At 37.9% G+C, this 22,069-nt stretch overlaps 1 protein-coding gene across 2 annotated transcripts in view; it reads right to left on the minus strand.

The window, feature by feature from the left end:
* Positions 1 to 12,865: 12,865 nt before the first annotated feature.
* Positions 12,866 to 22,069, minus strand: part of smad9 (SMAD family member 9) — a 90,731-nt gene continuing 81,527 nt past the window's right edge. For both annotated transcript variants that reach the window (XM_039745810.1, XM_039745811.1), the window contains exon 7: positions 12,866 to 18,197. In XM_039745810.1, the coding sequence (XP_039601744.1) occupies positions 18,054 to 18,197 (144 nt within the window). In that variant the 3' untranslated portion in view covers positions 12,866 to 18,053. The remainder of the gene's footprint in view (positions 18,198 to 22,069) is intronic.

A 22,069-nucleotide genomic window follows, 5' to 3' on the forward strand; every position in this document is an offset into this window, starting at 1 on the left:
CCACCCTGCCTGCACTCTTTTTTTTTCTTTTTTTTTTCCCCCCCACATTTTCCACAATCCCTATTACTCTGTACTGTTGATCCCAAGTATTTAAACTCCTCCACCTTCGCCAACTCTATTCCCTGCATCCTCACCATTCCACAGACCTCCCTCTCATTTACACACATGTATTCTGTCTTGTTCCAACTGACCTTCATTCCTCTCTTCTCTGCAGTATATCTCCACCTCACCAAGGTCTCTTCAACCTGCTCCCTACTATCGCTACAGATTACAATGTCATTGGCAAACATCATAGTTCATGGGGATTCCTGTCTAATCTCCTCTGTCAACATGCCCATCACCATTGCAAATAAAGGGCTCAGAGAAGATCCCTGATGTAATTCTCCATGTTGAATGCATCCGTCACTCCTACCGCAGTCATCACCACTGTCACACTTCGCTCACATATATCCTGTACAACTCTTACATACGTCTCTGCCACTCCCCACTTCCTCATATAATACCACTGCTCCTCACGAGGCACCCTGTCATATGCTTTCTCCAGGTCCACAAAGACGAAATGCAACTCCTTCTGGCCTTCTCTATACTTCATCAACACCCTCCGAGCAAACATTGCATCTGTTGTGCTCTTACTTGGCATGAAACCATACTGCTGCTCACTTATCACCTCCCTTCTTAACGTAGCTTCCACTACTCTTTCCAATAACTTCATGCTGTGGCTCATCAGTTTTTTTCCTCTGTAGTTACTACAGCACTGCGCGTGCACACACACACACACCTTTCTTAAAAATCGGTACCAGTACACTTCTCCACTCCTCAGACATCCTCTCACTTTCCAAGATTCCATTAAACAATCTGGTTAAAAACTTCACTGCTATCTCTCCTAACCTGCTGCACATCTTTCCCAGCTTGGTCCCTTTGTCTAGCCAATCGGTACAGGTCCTTTTCTCCCTCCTTAGTGTCCAACCTCTAATACAACTCATCATACGCCTTTTCTTTAGCCTTCGCCACCTCTCTCTTCACCTTGCGCCTTATCTCCTTGTACTCTTGTGTACTTTCTGCATCTCTCTGACTATCCCACTTCTTCTTCACCATCCTCTTCCTCTATATACTATCCTGTACTTCCCCATTCCACCACCAGGTTTCCTTTTCCTCCTTCCTCTGTCCAGATGTCACACCAAAAATCCTACTTGCTGTCACCCTTACTACTTCTGCTGTAGTTGCCCAGGTGTCTGGTAATTCTTCACTGCCACCCAGTGCCTGTCTCACCTTCTCACTAAACTCAACCTTGCAGTCTTCCTTTCTCAACTTCCAGCATTTGATCCTTGGCTCTGCTCTCATTCTCTTCCTCTTCTTGATCTCCAATGTCATCCTACAGAACCCCATCCTATGCTGTCTAACTGCACTTTCCCCTGCCACCACTTTGCAGTCTTTAATTTCCTTCAAATTGACTCTTCTCCATGTGATGTAATCTACCTGTGTGCATTTTCCTCCACTCTTCCCGTCACCCTATGTCCCTCCCTATTCTTAAAATTTGTATTCACTACAGACATGCCAATCCTTTTTGCAAAATCCACTATCATCTGAACACCTTCATTTCTCTCCTTGACACCATACCTACCCATTGTCTCCTCATATTGATTTGGCAAAATTTTACACCGAATGCCCTTCCTGACATAACCCTCCCCATTTTTCCGGGCTTGTACAAAGAAACACACTGGTTTGTGCAACCCCTGTGGCTGGGTTTACTGTTCAAAATAATAATGGACATTATTTAATTGTTTCTACCTTCAGAAGGGGTGTTTATTTTATACATACAGTTGAATCAGAAAGAATTCAGATCCCTTCACTTCCTGCACAGCCCATCAATCTATTGTTAATAACCCCTAATGACAAAATAAAAATCTTGTTTTCAGAAAGATTTGCAAATGTATTAATATGAATAAAAGATTTTTTTTCTTTTTGATTTTTAAGTATTTGGAGCCTTTGCTCTGGCACTCCCAAATTGTGGTTGGGTGCATCCTGTTGGCTTTAATTCTCCTTGAAATGTTTATAGAACTTTATTGGAGTCCACCTGCGGCAAACTGACCTGTCTGGACATTGTTTAGAAAATTGTATATGATGAAGTCTCACAATTTACTCTGCATGTCAGGACAACAACCAAGGCATGAAGTTCAAGGGACTCCCTGTAGACCTCTGCGATCAAATTGTGGTGAGTAAATGATTGGCACCACAGCATTTTGCCACTACAGTCCTCACGAGGAACAATGGATGTGTAGGAAAGAAAAGAGAATACAGCAGACTAAAAATTTTCCATTTCAAACAATTTCTGAATTAGGAGGCATCTTTTATTAAAACTTTTCAATTATTAGATTTCTAGCTTAGCACTCTTTCAGTTATGCCATATCACTCAGTTTAAATTTTACTTCTTGCTTTGAAGCACAGTGGAGTTGTCAGCTTCTAATGCCACACAACAGGAGAGTCTTGGGTTCAAAACCCAGTCTAGGCCTCATCAGTGTACCGTCCGCACATTCTCCCAATTTACTTATGTCCATCTATCCATCCATTTTTCTAACCTGCATATCCAGGACAAGATCACAGGGGAGCTGGAGCCAATCATAGTAAACATTAAGTGTAAAGCAGGAACAATCCCCGGACAGGGCGCCAGTCCATCGTACAATGAACAAAAACACCCATTTAGCAATGCTAGTTCTTCATCACTTCATCTTCATATCTTTGGAAATATGGAGAACAAGCAAACTCCACACAGGGAGAAACGGGGATGTGAACCATGGTCTCTTAATTGCAATGCAGCAGTGCTACCTCTGCACAACCATGCCACCAGGTGTAGTTATGTTTTCTTTAACTTCTGTAATTCTATGTCACATGCCAGAACCATGTAGAATAATTTCATTAGTGACTCTGAACGGACCCATTGTAAGTGAGTGTGCACTGTGATGGACTGGTGCACAATTTAGTGTTACGCCATACTTATACCTGGCACTATCTGCACAGACCCTGTGCTGGAGTAAGCCAGCTTAGAGAATGATTCAAAGACATTCAGAAAGATGCTAATCACAGTCTCAATTATTGGAGTCCAGGAGCCTCATGTATAGTGGCGTATGTGAAATTCACATTAAAACATGGCGTATAGACAAGTGTTGAAATGTGTGTATGCACACAAAAAAAGTCAGATGCATAAAACCTTGTGTAAGCCAACTTACACGTACTTCTGCTCCATAAATTCCGGTCAGCGTGAAATGTAACACATGTGCACGTGCCTACCGCCCACCCCTCCCCCTCCCAGAATTACACCCCTTTGAATATGTAAATCAATATAAATAGCCCTTACATTCAGTGTTTTGTGAAAAGGCAATGGCAAAAGCACAGGTAAAAAAAAATTTCAGCAAATGCATAGTGGAGGCAAGGCAAAATATACTATTAGTTGGCTTAAGCAGTGGTATAAACAACAAAGGAAGTTGATCAAGTGATACTGAGTGGCGGAGACACTCGAAAGTTTAACTTCAGAAAGTTGCACAGTTTTCAAAATAAAAAAAGAAGTGGTCAGGTATCAAGTTCGCCATGAAAAGGCAATTCGTAGCCCCACTGTCTTGAGTGTTTTCTTACAGAAGTGTATTAGGATACAGGGAAAACAAAAACAAATAGAGACACGTGAAGAAAAAGAGGTCAAAATGTCATCTAATCCTAACCTTAATCTCGAAATTTCCACTTTAACAGGCGGAAAAATAAAACTATGAGATTATTGTACACCATCATGTATATGCATCTGTGGATCTGGAGAACTGTGATCGCTAACAATGTAATTGAAAAAAGAATGCTATATTAACTTTCCCTCACTCAACATACAACTTAACCGGAAAAAGCATCAGTAAAGCGGTTATTCATCTGTGCAGTGCGGAATAATAACAGCTTCTGATATGCTGGGGAAATTACTACAGGATATGAGATGAAGCTCTTATTAGTCTTTAATTAAGGATATATAAGCTGAAGTATGGAATATTGAAAGACATGATGTGTCTCACTTAAGCAACCTCAGGTCATTACAAAGTGAAATTATTTTAGTCTTTCACAATGCACAGAGATCAATAACCACTTCATTGATGCTTTAAAAGTGTTCTTAAGATGAAAAGAAGTTGTTTTTAAGTTACATAACATTATGTGATTCGTTGGTAACACTTTAGGTACTGCAAAAATGCATCTCATACTAATTAACTCTTGTTAATTGTGTGACAAGACCTTTACAAAGGTGTCTTTTGCTCTTCATCACACTTATCACACATCAGTGGATTGTTTATTCATCTCTGTGCTGTGCGCCATATTGACATGGTGGTAAAATGACTTGCTAATATGAAGGATTCACAGGTCTTATACTAAACATGTAATATCAAGAGAAATGTGTCTCAGATAAGCCCGCTCTGACCACACAAGAGTGAAGTTTTGTTAGTAGGTCACATTGCAGAGATGAAGAAACACATTACTGATGATTAGTAAATGTGATGAAGACCAACATGGCTTGCTACTCCACCTGCGGGCATGGAGAATACTGAAATGAACAGTCTGAGCTGAAGGTAACGATTGTCGCAATGACCACTGCAAAAAGTACCACACTCGGGGGAGACATAATTGAGAAAAAAAGTAATATAAAGAAGATTACAAAGGATGTAAGCATGAAAAATCAGAAGCTAATACAGGATATAAAAGACTATGAGAAACATTTAAGTAATTGCATTTAGGCAACCTTTAAAAGTATGTTGGAAAAAATGTAATGAAAAATACAGGAAATTGCAAGTAAGTTTGAAAATAAATTTAGAGCTCTTGGTGCTCAGCTTAATGATGTTAAGCAAATGCTCACAACTTGTATTGAAATAGTTGAACAATTGGCTTCCACTGCTGATGAAAATCCAAATGCAAAGTGCATGGAGACAGACAAGCTGCACTGGAAAATGGATTTAGAAGAAATAATATAAGAATTGAAGTTCTCCCTGAAAACCATGAAAGCCCAAAACCAGTGAATTACATTGCTGAACTATTTTCTCAAATAATTGGACAGGACTTCAAAACAGAAACTTGGATATCGCCAGCTTCCTGCATACATGGATTGAACACCTTAAAACCTAGAAGCCTTATTTATTGTACATTTTAACAAATTACAATCTAAAGTAAATCTGATGTCACTTCTCACACTGAAACAAGAAATTACGGTGTATCCACAAAGTATTCACAGCGCATCACTTTTTTCACATTTTGTTATGTTACAGCCTTATTCCAAAATTGATTAAATTCATTTTTTTCCCCCAGAATTCTACACACAACACCCTATAATGACAATGTGAAAAAAGTTTACTTGAGATTTTTGCAAATTTATTAAATATAAAAAAATTGAGAAATTACATGTACATAAGTATTTACAGCCTTTGCCATGAAGCTCAAAATTGAGCTCAGGTGCATCCTGTTTCCCCTGATCATCCTTGAGATGTTTCTGCAGCTTAATTGGAGTCAACCTGTGGCAAATTCAGTTGATTGGACATGATTTGGAAAGGCACACACCTGTCTATATAAGGTCCCACAGTTGACAGTTCATGTCAGAGCACAAACCAAGCATGAAGTCAAAGGAATTGTCTGTAGACCTCCAAGACAGGATTGTCTCGAGGTACAAATCTGGGGAAGGTTACAGAAAAATTTCTGCTGCTTTGAAGGTCCCAATGAGCACAGTGGCCTCCATCATCCGTAAGTGGAAGAAGTTCGAAACCACCAGGACTTTTCCTAGAGCTGGCTAGCCATCTAAACTGAGCGATCGGGGGAGAAGGGCCTTAGTCAGGGAGGTGACCAAGAACCCAATGGTCACTCTGTCAGAGCTCCAGAGGTCCTCTGTGGAGAGAGAACCTTCCAGAAGGACAACCATCTCTGCAGCAATCCACCAATCAGGCCTGTATGGTAGAGTGGCCAGACGGAAGCCACCCCTTAGTAAAAGGCACATGGCAGCCCAGCTGGAGTTTGCCAAAAGGCACCTGAAGGACTTTAAGAGCATGAAAAACAAAATTCTCTGGTCTGATGAGACAAAGATTGAACTCTTTGGTGTGAATGCCCGGCATCACATTTGGAGGAAACCAGACACTGCTCATCACCAGGCCAATACCATCCCTACAGTGAAGCATGGTGGTGGCAGCATCATGCTGTGGGGATGTTTTTCAGTGGCAGGAACTGGGAGACTAGTCAGGATAAAGGGAAAGATGACTGCAGCAATGTACAGAGACATCCTGGATGAAAACCTGCTCCAGCGCGCTCTTGACCTCAGACTGGGGCGACGGTTCATCTTTCAGCAGGACAACGACCCTAAGCACACAGCCAAGATATCAAAGGAGTGGCTTCAGGAAAACTCTGTGAATGTCCTTGAGTGGCCCAGCCAGAGCCCAGACTTGAATCCGATTGAACATCTCTGAAGAGATCTTAAAATGGCTCTGCACCGACGCTTCCCACCCAACCTGATGGAGCTTGAGAGGTGCTGCAAAGAGGAATGGGCGAAACTGGCCAAGGATAGGTGTGCCAAGCTTGTAGCATCATATTCAAAAAGACTTGAGGCTGTAATTGCTGCCAAAGGTGCATCGACAAAGTATTGAGCAAAGGCTGTGAATACTTATGTACATGTGATTTCTCAGTTTTTTAATTTTTAATAAATTTGCAAAAACCTCAAGTAAACTTTTTCATGTTGTCATTATGGGGTGTTGTGTGTAGAATTCTGAGGAAAAAAATGAATTTAATCCATTTTGGAATAAGGCTGTAACATAACAAAATGTGGAAAAAGTGATGCGCTGTGAATACTTTCCAGATGCACTGTATATTTGAAAATCACATTTTCCCTGATTTTTTCACCTTCCACGGCTGCTAAACGTGTTGCATTTTACAGCATTAAAGAGTGCTTACACCAAAGCCAAATTCAGATAAAGCCTCTTGTATCCTGCTAAATTGAGAGTGGACATTCAAGGCAAGTTTTACATTTTTAGTTCTCTGGTAAAGCAGAAAAAAAGTTAAAAATATAGATCCTGACACTTTTTGAAATACTATTGTGAGTCACATCGTCACCGGGTAAGGCAAAGAAGATTTTACCTGCAATTTGGCCTATTTGCAAAGAGATTTTTGCCGTAATTATACATTCTATTTCCTTCCCTGTTACTTTAATGTTTTAATTACAATTATAATTGTAAGTATATGTATATGTGTATGTACAGTATACATATATATACACATACTGCTCAAAAAAATTAAAGGAACACTTTGAAATCACATTAGATCTCAATGGACTGGTTAATGTGTTAGGAATGAAAGGAGACCACATCGTTGTCTGGAAATGAAAATTATCAATCTACAGAGGGCTGAATTCAAAGACACCCCAAAAATCAAAGTGAAAAAATGATGCGGCAGGCTCGTCCATTTTGCCGAAATTTCATTGCAGCAACTCAAAATCACACTCACTAGTTTGTATGGCCCCCACGTGCTTGTATGCATGCCTCTGTAGGGTCCAGGTATCGCCTCATGCTACCAGTAGTGACACTGACCATAGCCAAATGCAAAGCGAGTACATCAGCTACATGAGTGTGTTCAGCACTACAATCAACTGGGAACTGATCAGCTGATGCAAATACCTAACTTTCATTTTAGATTTCCAGATAATTTGCATTAAAATTGGAGTTTGATAAGTGACCGTGTAGTCTTCCCAGGTGAACGATGCCATAGGAATGTCAGCTGGTGACTGATCAGATGATGCAGTCACCTGACTTTCGTTTTCGATTTACAGATCAGTTGCATCAAAATCAGAGTTTGATAAGTCAGAGTCCAATTCAAAAAGAATACTAAATAAATAAATAAAATGCATGGCGCATTTTGCTTGGCGCATTCACTTTGCTCTCTCACCTGATGTTGATGCCATTCTAGACGTTGTTCACTCTGCGCTATGTACCCAGTCAGGGATTCTACACGAAGAGGGTCAATTCATAACATATTGGTATTTAGAGCTTTTATTGCCCTCTGCCTCTGGATGTCGACTTTAGTCGTTATCTTCCCTCATCTCCTTGTGTCTACGGCAGTCGACATTCACCCCAAAAGAGTTAATAAGAGCAGATACTGAAAATGGACGAAATGGACATTGGAATTAAGATTCTTTCTTTAATTTGCATATATTTTAGGCACAAAGTCCTGAACTTCATTTTAAATATTAAAAAGGTTGAAGAGTGTAATTGAAAGCTCCACCCTCATTAATTGAATCACACAATTGTTAAACTAGATCTTAAATATGGTGAGTAATTTTGATTAGGAGAAAACCAGAATTACACTTCAGTTACCGCTTTGATTTGGCAGGTAAATGGTCTGCGTGGAGGCCACACTAATACATCCAACAGAAAAAAGGAATCCAACTCGTACCTGTGCAGTGTGCTGTTCAAAAACTGGTAAAGCTGGAAAGAAAATCCAAGACAAAGTGCTGTTGCTCCGACTGATGTTGGATTGTGTCTTTCACCGTGCTTTAAGATTTACACAGAAAGGACTCATTTTAAGATTACATAATGTTTTGGTATTAGTATTTCATATTTTTATTTTTATTTATTCTTTTGAGATTTAATTAATTTCATGCCAAAAAAGCTAAGCTTTTTACATTATTTTTTGGAATAAAAGCCAATGCCAAGGAGATTAATGGTGTACAATAATGGGGTGGGATTTGTGTTTTTGTTACAGTAGATTAGTACACAAAACTAAATCTTGGCTGGTTGGAACAAAGAGCACCCCCTACCATATCCATAATACTTAAATGTTGACCTCTAAAATCCCTATGGCAAAAGCCATTTTAGCATTGTACTGTATATGGCATTCAAGTTTATTACTAATGCATGTGGCTTGTAGACTTGGTGATGAGCACAGCTGAAGGGGTTTAAACAGACACAACTATTTGACAGTAGGTTAATCTGGTCAACCTACTCTTGCTGCTCCTAATTTAACAGTTGTCTATGTGTAATCCAGCTGTTATTATATCCTTGAGCATGGATTTTAGAGCAACCTCTAGCAGGACAATATGTACATCTACAAGCTCACTGCTACCATAGGTGGCATGCTGGCAATTTCTCACCAATGTACTTATGCTTTGCTAAAATGTCCCTGGTGGATACAAGCTCTATATACACACAGTATTTTCCCTCCCTTCCAAAATGCATGCATCCTCTCAGGGAACCAACAGCCAGATAAAGAATGGGCAATCTGACCACCTCTGCTATGCTACTAGCAATTGGACAGACTGACTTTATACAGTCATGCATCAAAGTCAATAGTAACAACTGTAAATCCCACCCTTTGTCAGGTGCCACTGTAATAAGACAACGTTGTTCACTTCAACTAAAATTGTTTTTTGTGTAGTGGATGATCAATGTATATGCTCTTTACTTTTTCTGTTTTTATTTTATATAAATATATTTACTACAGAAATATTCTTGAAACAGTCAGTTATCGGACAATGAAACAGTTCCATTCCTGCAGTTAGCCTGTTTGGGTTTGCAAGTTCAAAGGTCTAATTGGGAAAATTATCAATTTTATTTAATTTTTTTTTTTTTAGAATGTAGAGCAATATTTAACAGTAATTTTAGTTTAAATCCCACAGTTTAAATTGTGGGCATGTATGTTAATTTGACAGATTATCAGGATATTTGTTGCAGCACCGAATTTATTTGGAAAAGCCAGAATGATGCCTTAATTCACTGAGGACTGGGAGACACTTACGGTCTCTGCTGGGAAATTATTGCAGATGTTGTTTCCGCATTATGGTAGCTTTACTGCTGGAGATATCACAGTTGGGCTGGTTACTTAGGATGCTGGAAATTACAAGCCATGGGTTCTACTGTTCAGCTAAACATCCAGCTGCATATTGTGCTTACCCCCGATACAGTCAGTGTTGTGTCTAAATAAAAGCACAAAATGACGGAAACTGGTGACCAAGGTAATACTGCATTACACTGTGGTGTAACTGACAGCTGAAATGCATTAATCTGTGTAAAACTGTTAGCTGGTTATGGTAGTATCTAGAAAATCTTTAGATGAATTTCAACTATTTTCCTGTATTTTCAGTTTGGAAAAAGATGTTGCTTGAAGGTAAAAAAGCAGCAGGAGAGAGTGTAGAGATGACAGAAGGCCAAGGACTTGGTAATTAAAGCGAAGTAACACAAAATGAGAAGATAGAGTTAAACGTCTGTTTATAACAACTGGGTTTTCTAATTCAAGTGAACATTTATAATTGGGAGAGCATTTTGCAACCAAAGCGGAACAAAGGTGTAAGCTGTCTCCATGCTCTGGTGGAAACTGCTGTCATGCAGCATTATGGCAGACATGTGGAAGGATGTCATCTTGAACAGAAGTTTCCTTACAATGGATATCCTTCAATGAATCATTAAAATTACTGCTATGTTTTCTGAATAAAACACCCACAGTTAGGGGATCACTTTAAATGCTATGAGTCTGAAGGAAGGTTGTGAGCAGGATGAGTAAAGTGCAAACAAATGAAGTTAGAAACAAAGTAATAAATCTGCAGAACATAGGAAAAGTGTACCAAACAGAATTCATATGTTTAGATCAGGGGTCTCCAACACGTTGCTAGTGAGCTACCAGTAGCTCACCAAAGGGTTAATGAATCCTACATAAATTTGAAAACTTGATTAGTCAAATTAGGGGTGGGAGATCTTTCCAAAAAATTATATCATGATCCTTTTAACAGAAAATCACGATTCCCAATCTGAATTGCAATCTATCTTTTCTATATGGCATACACTTAAGAGAATATCCGGACTCAAACTCATCAAGACCTAAGTAACACTTTATTTTAAATAACAAACAAAATTGAATTCAATTATTCTCCCGTTTGCTAGCTAAGCAGAGATAATGAACACACCCCGAAGCTGGTGAGTGATTGAGGAAATCCTCTCCCCTTGGCCCGCTGCATGTTTCTCGGATTCATGCAAATAAATCGGTACCGCAAGCGAACTATGGTACATAGCGAAAATGAGAGAAGTCGCAAAATCAACTAGAATGTTCAAGGAAATTATAGAAAAAACCAGATCTGTTCTCTTGTGAAAAACAGACAGACATACAGACAGAGAGACACTGGATTTTATATATTATATATCAAAATAATGTGCAGTTAAAGTCTTAACAGCATTCTTGGCATTTCTGAAGCTTAGTAGACCCACATAACTATAAGAATCTTCACTAAGCAGCTCTAAAAATGTCTGCTTTGTTTGGGTCTCCATACCTCTGCCTTTTCTGACATGAATGTCATGAAATCAAAGTTCAGAACAAGACTGACAGATGAACATTTAAATGACTCCATAAGAGTGAACCTTAGTGGCTCCAGTTCACTGTACACCTGCCTCTCTTGTTGACTCCATGCAGTGCCAGTCACCTCACTAACTACCTAAATAACACACCACACAGGCAACTGGACCTGTGAATAAAGTGAAACAGTGACATGTAACAAAATGACAAATAAATAAGTCATATCTGTGTATTTGGAATTGCATTGTTTTGTTTTGACATCATTCAAGTTTTAATTTAATAGTGTGAGATACACTAGAAAATTCATACAGACATACAAAATGCACTTGCAGGTGAACTAAATATTTTTTGTGATATTTTAATGCAAAATGTGAGTTGTGGACACCAACATTGTTCAGGCAAAATAAGCTTATTCAGTCTTTTTGGGTTGAAATAAGCTATGAGAATAAATGTTAGAAAACATGAGTAGCTCTCGGCCATTTTCATTTTGTAAAAGTAACTCTCAGGGAGAAAAAGGTTGGAGACCCCTGGTTTAGATGCTAATGCCTGAGCCACATTTAGTATAATAGGATCAGTATTGCTTAAGTTTCAGTGCAAGAAGACTGTGGGATGGCAATTAATGCATTACTGAATTTGGAGCTATACTTGCTGAATTAATATGCACTTAAGGATAAGATCAGTATTTTTCCAAATCAAAATTATATTTTCACAATTATGGTGTACATTAAATTTCTACAGGAAACTTAAGTGAAGCATTAATCATTTTTTAAAAGGCTGTGCCTATTCTTGCAGCTTAAGATGAGGTCTATGAAGCAACTACCCTTAAAACTCATGTCCAGTTTGAATACTTCAGTCTCCATTCTAATCTGCCCGGAAGAGGGAATGCCTTTTCCATGGATGAGAAATCTGATTCATGCTCACTGATTCTGTGGACTGAAGAGTATTAAGGAACTCAGCTAGGATGAAGAATATTTTAAGTATTTTTCCTTTAAATACATCACATTAGTGAACATGATGTTTGGTTGTATCTCTTCCTGTAGTCCACTGCACATATACTAGGCAAATTTAGAGAGGGCAAATGAGAGGCACATTTTGGAAATTCATTGAGGAGAGATACATGTGGATGCTAGCAGAACATATAAAGCCCATGCAAACGCTGGCCAGATTGAGATCTGATCTTCGTGGAGCTGGAAATGCTACTGGCCTTAGTGCTACCACAATAAAGAACCAGGCCTAAATATTTAACAATTAGCTGAAAAGATCAAATTACATCCATGCTACTGTTTTCCTTAAAAAAAAGAAAAAGCCTTTTAAAATGATCTTTGTTCACAATAGTGTGTTCATATCATTTATGAAGGAATCTACATATACTAACATTTCCAAAAAAGCATGATTTAGGTTTTGCCTACACTGGTAATGTATGCATTGGCCACAAAAATCTTTTCTATATGGCATAAACTTAAGAAAATATCCAGACTCAAACTCATCAAGACCTAAGTAACACTTTATTTTAAATAACAAACACAATTGAATTCAATTATTCTCTCGTTTGCTAGCTAAGCGGAGTTAATGAACACGCCCCGAAGCTGGTGAGTGAGTGAGGAAATCACCTCCCCTCGGCCCGTTGCGTGATTCTCGGATTCATACAAATAAGAGGGCAAATAATTTAGAGAGGGCAAATAACTTAACAGGCACATATTGGAAATTCATTGAGGAGAGATACATATAGATGCTAGCAGAACATATAAAGCCCATGCAAACACTGACCAGATTGAGATCTGATCTTCGTGGAGCTGGGAATGCTACTGGCCTTAGTGCTACCACAATAAAGAACCAGGCCTAAATATTTAACAATTAGCTGAAAAGATCAAATTACATCCATGCTACTGTTTTCCTTAAAAAAAAAAAAGAAAAAGCCCTTTAAAATGATCTTTGTTCATAATAGTGTGTTCATATCATTATTACACTGGTAATGTATGCATTGACCACAAAAATCCTTAAAGTTATGGTAACACTGCCAACCATGGGATTTATCATAAAACCTATAGTGGCCAGTAAATTATTTTCCCTTTGTGCAAGTATGCAGTATTAAGACTGTACAAAATGAAATTTAGATGCATAAAGGTAAGCGCCATGGACAGCAACTTTGCTGTTTCACACTGTTAGAAAACAGCTTTGTTCTGTCAAGGGTGACCAATCCGTGAATAAGAAATAGCAATGACAAGGGAAGGCTACTTGATAAGCACAAACAAATCAGGGCATGAATAGAGTTTGTGTTTTTTAGAAGTCTACATTTTTACCCATCTACATTGCAATGGCAAGCTGACGTTTTCTGGAGCACAAGGCTATGAGAGCATTTTCATTGTTTCCTTTGTTGGGGTTAAAAGCGCAAGCTAGTGTGAATGAAGGGTCAAAAACAGACAAATGTCTGCGTTTTTATACAAAAATAAAGAGGTGAGGACATGACCTGCGGTTCTCATGTTAGAAAAGTTGCTACATTGTTTCAAACATTTCACGAATAGTAGAACCTGGACTTGCATTCTCCCTTTAAAGCGCATGCTTATTCTTCCATACACAATCTACAGGATTATGGGATTCAGCATCATTCTTATGACCGAGCATGATAAACTGTGCCATGAGAGTGTTGATGAACCAAATCTCCATTTAGAGTGATTGTTCCACTGCTCACTGTCTAAGTTACTGGATGAATGATATTGTTGATATAAAGTAAGAGCTACTGACATGTAAATCTTGTGTATTAATGAGTATGTTTTTTTAAAAGAATTTTTATTTGCATTTACAGTATAAGTGGTCAGTACATTTGTTAGTTTAATGTTTACATATTTTTATAAAAATCCTTAAGGTACATACATGTCTGTCTACTTTCATGCAAATTGTTTTTTAGAAGTTATCATAGTTATGCGTGTATACACATGCAGTTCTTTGTTATTCAGAAAGTCAGTCATGCAAACATTATAAAAGAATAAGCACTAAACATAAAATAAGAATCGATAAAATGCATATAAGTATTAGATACAAAATTACATTTTAATCAAAATGCAAATGACTGTGAATTCAGAAGGAATTTGTTTAAGCTGATATTTTTATATCACAATTAATACAATCACAAAGCACTATATACAAACATAGGAACATACAGAAGCAGCAAAGCCATTATATGGGCAGACATTGAAAGGATAGGTGAATGGAGGCAGAATGGTCAGTCAGCATTCATGCTCTGTCAAATTTTACCCAAATTGTGTATGAATTAAAATAAAGCATCACACGTTTAAGGAAGTACTATAATCAATGGAGTTGTCAGGTCATACTCCACCACTGACTTGGTGTGTTACCCAAGTAATCTCATTTAACACACCACTATGTCAGGGGCAGGAATAAAGGACATGAACTCACATACCTGTAAACATGTCTTCAGACGGTGCCCACTTTGTTAAAATAACATTTGCTTGGAGATTACCTACCCAATGATTCAGTTCATTTCTACACACACAAAGTTATCATTTCTAGGGAGAACACCCGTGCTGCTCAAGATCTGAGAAAAAAAAAGGAGTTCTGTTTATAGGAAAAGTACAACACCTTTTGGACAAAAGCTCCAATTTTAATAATGCAACAACTGTCTGGCATTTGTTTACAATGAAATAAGATCATTCCGGTTTTTGTTTTAGCTTAATATGGGCAATTCGATGTTTTTTGACAAGGCAGTTCACTTGCACTTTCTTTTAATTCTAAATTATTTGTATAGCAACATCAAAGCATATGAAGAATAACGTGAGAAGCTGGCATTAGAACAACTCACATAATTCAGCTTTCTGATATGCCAGCAGATGGTATCTGAGCACTGTGGGTTACTGCTATAAAATACAAGCTCAAATATGCATGCTTAATGTAAAGGACATTTGTTTTTTGGTTTTCTGCATTTAGCACAGATTTTTGTCAGGACGATTGCCATTTTAATTATTTTGGCAGTGTGATGGTATTTAGATTTGGTGTTTTCAATAGAGAGCTCTTCTAATTGTTCTGTGTGATTGACTTCCATAAGGCCAAATGTTCCCTGGCAAATGCAAGGATGAGGCTTAGCTTATCTGTTAAAAATGCCGCTGTCTTTCATCTCCTGCGTTTTTCAGGTGTTTTGTTAGGCATACACACATTCTCAATCTACTGACTAGCAAGACTTTTTCCACTTGCAAGTTATTCTTATACAGTATAGTGTATTTAAATTAAACAGGCTCAGAGCACTGTATTCATTTACAAATGTACAGATTAAATAAAACATGCAATATGTACAAACAAATATACATATACAGTAAGTGTCATCTTATGGCTCCTAACACTGGTAATGAGAGTATAGGATAATACAGCGTAAAGTATTCAAGTAAGCAATGCCAAGGGTAGATGGTCATCTTAAAAGTATTATAAATACTAATAAGTTTTTATTAATGTATACTAACATCTGTTTCACAACACGTCTTCTTTAAGATATGTAGTGGACCTTTTAATGTCAGGTTTATTTGAAAATTATTTCAGATAAGCAAAAGTATAGTAGATTGATTTGAAAAGTGTCTTGAAATAGTGGGATCAATACTGTGATGTACTTTTGAATTAGCTATGGTGAGAAGGTTATGGGACAGTACAGTGGCACAGTACTTAGGGCTTCTGCCTCTTGCACTACTAACCTAGGCACAGATCCCAGCCTGGTCCCTGTCCCTGTCCTCAGATACTATGGTTTCTTTGATGTGCAGGTGTGGGGTCTCTAAAACAGACTGGCACCCATCTATGACTGATTGGCAGCAACATCGTTGTTACAATATGTGCCCAGCCACACAGTCATACTAAACTAGTTTGTGTCACCAATCTACATGCACGTGTAACACAGAAAAGCTGTGCTTATGGATTAAAATGAACCCAGATTCTTGGCACAATGAGGCAACAATATGGGGCCATTCAGTAACTATTTTAATATTCTCAATAATTAGGGAAAATGTATGATATCGGATAAGACGAGATATGCTTTTACTAATCCTGTGTGTCTCTTCATTTTGAGATAAATAACATTTATTTAAAGAACATAACAATTGCTAACTAAGTTCCCAGCATAATTCATCAAGAATGCGAACACTGATAATGTCTTTGATTATAAATCTGTCTTCCCAGTAAAGAATGAAGCCATACATTACATCTTGGAAAATTAAAATCATTTGTGTAGTTAACATCCAGCACATAAGGATCCCTGCCGCTGTGACTTTTATATTCATTACTGTACCTGGGCACACAAAATATCAATTTTAAGTTACTTGACAGAAATGGTTACTTTCACTTAATTATATTTACAATCTTTGTTTGGGATGTAAGCAGACATGAACATATATAACATATAACCAAATGTGTGACAAAGGGAGACAAAATATAGGAAGGCCATCAAGTATGTCTAGACCAGCTGCTCATCCCATTAAAACTCCCTCGTATCTCCTACAGACCCCCGTCACTAGTGAAATGTAGGAGTGGGCTAGAGCACAGCTGCTGAGTGTGTCCAGCACCCCACCGACTTGAAGTCCCATCTTTGAACCCCTAGCATAAGCAGTGTAAAGCAATAGTGTCAGACAAACCTCACCACAGTACATAACATATACCAATATGATTAAGATTTGTATAGCTTACAATAACTATTAAGAATATACTATAATGCTAATGCCAAGTGTGGCAAAATATATCAAGAGTAATAATAGTTGAGTGACTTTTTGGCAAATTTTTACAACTCAAAAACACTATATTAAACTCGTATAACATATACAAGTAACAATGAACATATTCTGTTTTTTGCTGTTGATTTCTTCTTTCTGAATAACAGAACTTTTTATCATTCACATATTTGCCCAACACCTTTATCCAAGGTAAATTATAAATATTTGAGATACAACAAGTTACATTTCTTTTGTTTTTCTAATTTAAGCACAAGCAGGTAAAGTGACATGCTCATGGTCATACAGTGTCAGTTGCAGGATTTGAAGTCCGAAGCCTTATCCTCTATACTATGAAGAACAGACAAGTGATTATTTGCACGTACCGCTCAGTTCACTGCAGACACATACATTATGTTTACTAGTGAATAAATTAAAGATGGGAGATTTGGTCACAGGAAATTCTCACATTTCCTTATGCATTAACCAAATATTGTATATATCACATACAAATTTTAAAAAGTAAGAAGGAATACTGTTTCTGTCTAGTGAGTGTTACGTTGAATAAAAAAATGAAAATGTTAATTTAAAAAAAAATGCTATTGAGTTCTTTTTGATGTTCTAAAACGTACATTTTGAAAAAAGGTAAAAACCTTGCAAGTATCCCATTGTCAACCACAATTTCCAAGCAACATAGATTCTGTAACTGAAAATAATTACACATGTCATCATCAAGTATAGGTCTGATTACCTCAACCAATATATTTACATTGTAACATTCTGTAGCATATTTAAATTTTTTTCATTGTTTTTTGTTTACATTCTTAGTGTAAAAGCAACTCCCTTCAAATGCAAATAATTGAAATTGCTAAAAAGCATATCTATAGCTTTCCAATTTTTTTTTTAAATGACACACATAGAGACATTACACACTGACTAACAAACTGACTCTAATGCTAAACATGTGTTATTGCTTGTCCTATAAGCCACTGCCTGCAATAGCATTTTATAGGTAAGTCTTGCGTATTTCTTCTTTCAAGAGACTGATGAGATGGGGTTATGAGGAGAGCCCATCTGAGTAAGCACTTTGTCCAGCCATTGAAGAGGTCCATGGAGGTGGATCTCAATCCAGCACGGAGTGCTCGTCACATCCTGCCGATGGTATTCTGCACCCCAGCCCTACAGGAAAACACAAGATTTTTAGATATTTTAGTTTTCAAATATGATTCCACATAGAAACTTTCATAGTGATGACAGATTTCTTGAAAATGTAAATAAAATGATTACAAATAGCTACATTGTAAGGACATTATCGATTTTATCATTCGGTAAATCTCCCAGATGTTTTTTCTTTTTTATATACTAGTTTTTGCCCCTACTAGCATGTAACATGATTCATTAAAAGTGCATGACCCCTGTATTGAATTTTGTGTGTTTTTCTTTTTTTTCAATCATCCTAAAAGAACATTTCTTAATGAAACAATGTTGTTGATGGGGGTAATGCAAGCTGGCATTGCAGTCTAATGTGCACTTATTAGCTGCTGCCTAATGCCAGCTTGGACCCCCTTTTGTCTCAGAAAAGCCTGAATTGTTCAAGACATGTCTTCAACAACCTGATAAAAACATTCTTTAGGGACTCTGGTTGATATTGACTTCAGTACCTCACACATTTATTTTCGATTATAAACTGCTCAAAAAAATTAAAGGAACACTTTGAAAACACATCAGATCTCAATGGGAAAAAGAAATCCTCCTGGATATCTATACTGATATAGACTGGGTAATGTGTTAGGAACGAAAGGATGCCACATCGTTTGATGGAAATGAAAATGATCAACCTACAGAGCCCTGAATTCAAAGACGCCCCAAAAATCAGAGTGAAAAAATTATGTGGCAGGCTAGTCCATTTTGCCAAAATTTAATTGCAGCAACTCAAAATTGTACGCAGCACTTTGTATGGCCCCTGTGTTCTTGTATACATGCCTGACAACATCGGTGCATGCTTCTAATGAGATGACAGATGGTGTTGTGGGGGATCTCCTCCCAGATCTGGACCAGGGCATCACTGAGCTCCTGGACAGTCTGAGGTGCAACCTGGTGGCATTGGATGGACCAAAACATAATGTCCCAGAGGTGTTCTATTGGATTTAGGTCAGGAAAGAATGGTGGCCAGTCAATGGTATCAATTCCTTCATCCTCCAGGAACTCCCTGCATACTCTCACCACATGAGGCCAGGAATTGTCGTGCACCAGGAGCCACTGTACCAGCATAGGGTCTGACAATGGGTCCAAGGGTTTCATCCTGATACCTAATGGCAGCCAAGTTGCCTTTGTCAAGCCTGTAGCGGTCTGTGTGACCCTCCATGGATATGCCTCCCCAGACAATCATTAACCCACCACCAAACCAGTCATGCTGAATGATGTTACAGGCAGCATAATGTTCTCCATGGCTTCTCCAGACCCTTTCACTTCTGTCACGTGCTCAGGGTGAACCTGCTCTCATCTGTTAAAAGCACAGGGCACCAGTGGTGCATCTGCCAATTCTGGTATTCTATGGCAAATGCCAATCGAGCTGCATGCTGCTGGGCAGTGAGCTCAGGGCCCATTAGAGGACATGGGGCCCTTGGGTCACCCTCATGAAGTCTTTCTGGTTGTTTGGTCAGAGACATTCACACCAGTGGCCTGCTGGAGGTCATTTTGTAGGGCTCTGGCAGTGCTCATCCTGTTCCTCCTTGCCCAAAGGAGCAGATACTGGTCCTGCTGATGGGTTATGGACCTTCTATGGCCCTCTCCAGCTCTCCTAGAGTAACTGCTTGTCTCCTAGAATCTCCTCCATGCCCTTGAGACTGTGCAGGGAGACACAGCAAACCTTCTGGCAATGACACGTATTGATGTGCCATCCTGGAGAAGTTGGACTACCTGTGCAACCTCTGTAGGGTCCAGGTATCGCCTCGTGCTACCAGTAGTGACACTGACTGTAGCCAAATGCAAAACTAGTGAAGAAACAGTCAGAAAAGATGAGGAGGGAAAAATGTCAGTGGCCTCCACCTGTTAAACCATTCCTGTTTTGGGGGTCATCTCATTGTTGCCCCTCTAGTGCATCTGTTGTTAATTTCATTAACACCACAGCAGCTGAAACTGATTAACAACCCCCTCTGCTACTTAACTGACCAGATTAATATCCCATAAGTTTCATTGACTTTATGCTATACTCTGATTAAAAAGTGTTCCTTTAATTCTTTTGAGCAGTATAGTATGTTGTCATATTTTCATGCTGCAAACTTCCTATTCTACCTTATACCTAAAGCTCTATACAGGATTGGGATCTGGGGATTTTCTTAGGCCATTCAAGTTAACTGTAACATGTTTGTGGTACTACCTTCAGATAATGTGCGCTACAAGAGTTGGCATATGATCACGCTGGAAGTATCCATTTGATAAAGGGTAGACTATAGCTTTAAAAAGATGCAAATAATCAGGAATAATGATCTGTGGCATACAAATGACATTCAACTAATATTAAGAGGTCTAATGTGTCCCAAGAAAACATTCCCTACACCATTACATTTTCTGAACCTACCATCTGGTTGTCATTGCAGAATTGAAATCTTTTAAACCTAAAAAAATATCCCAAGTCATCCAGTTTTGGTGAACATATACCTACCAAAACTTCATTTTCCTGTCAAAGCTGACGAGAATGGAACCCAGAATGGTCATCAGCTACTGAAGTCCACCCACCTGAAGGTCGGACAGTTCATATTCAAAGGTGGCCTACTGCCAACCACCATTGTAAAAAAATACTATTATTTGAGTATCTGTTTATTTTTAGTATTCTCCTCTGACCTATCCAGTGAAGAAGGTGCTTTCTAACACAGGACTGCTGCTCAAAGATATATTTTTTTAATTTCACCAATCTCTGTAAAATCTATAGGTTGCATTATGCAAACACTACCGGATGGCAGCTATTCCTGAAATGATGCAACCACTATATCTGGTACCAATAAACATTGGATGCTGCTTTGTTCACAAGTCTCATCCATTCTAACATTTGGCTGAATATCAAAGAAACCTTTTGATAATGTCTGCATATAGTATAATTAAGTTGTGGTCCTATGATTGACAATTAGGCGTAGCAGGCTGTTTCAGTCAATAAGCATGTGTACGGAATAAATAAAAATAATAAATTAAAAATACTTTTTAAAAACCATGCTTATATTAAGTTAAAAAGTGAACTAAAAAGTAAAAAATAACTCTCTTATACATCACTCCTAAAATAAAAGGAGGGAGCTTTTGCTAAGATTTTAAGAAGTGTGTTTTGAACGTTGATTGATGAAAAGCGCCCACGCTTTTATTTTACGAGTGATGTATGACAGAGTTATTTTTTACTTTTTAGTTCACTTTTAAACTTAATATAAGCATGGTTTTTAAAAAGTATTTTTCAAATATATATATTATTTTCAACTTTTTAGTCTTGGGTTTGTTTTAGTATAATTTTGCAATCGATATTTTAATACTTTCTTTGACATTGATATGCACACATCTTCATACAATATGCAAAAAGGACAGACCACATGGTCTATCTGTGGACTTTACCTTTATATTGCTATCAGTTACTAGCGCCATCTATTGGTGAAATCTTGAACTATTCTTCATATGAAAATTTCATTTCTTAACATGGATTAACTGATCAATTGGTGAAACTGATTATTGACTCATGTATCGTCATCCGAAGGTAATAAGAGTGCAAAATTTCAAGTAATTTGGACAATAGGAAGTGGGTTAAATATTGATTACAAGACTTGTACCAGACAATGTGGTAATAATGAGTATATACTGTAACAGCTGACTAATGTCAATAGTGTTAAGTCTACCGTCTGTCTCATTACATTACTTACGCTTGAGAGTTTAATAACATCACGTTGTTGACAAAATGTTCAAACAATGATTCACAAGTAAATAGTTTAGTTTAGTAGGTAAATGGGATGAAGTTAAAGTACATATAATATACTGTTAGCTTTTTAACAATATGGAATAAATCACACAAAACTATC

This window comes from Polypterus senegalus, chromosome 2, assembly GCF_016835505.1.
Source record: "Polypterus senegalus isolate Bchr_013 chromosome 2, ASM1683550v1, whole genome shotgun sequence".
Classification (NCBI taxonomy): Eukaryota; Metazoa; Chordata; class Cladistia; order Polypteriformes; family Polypteridae; genus Polypterus; species Polypterus senegalus.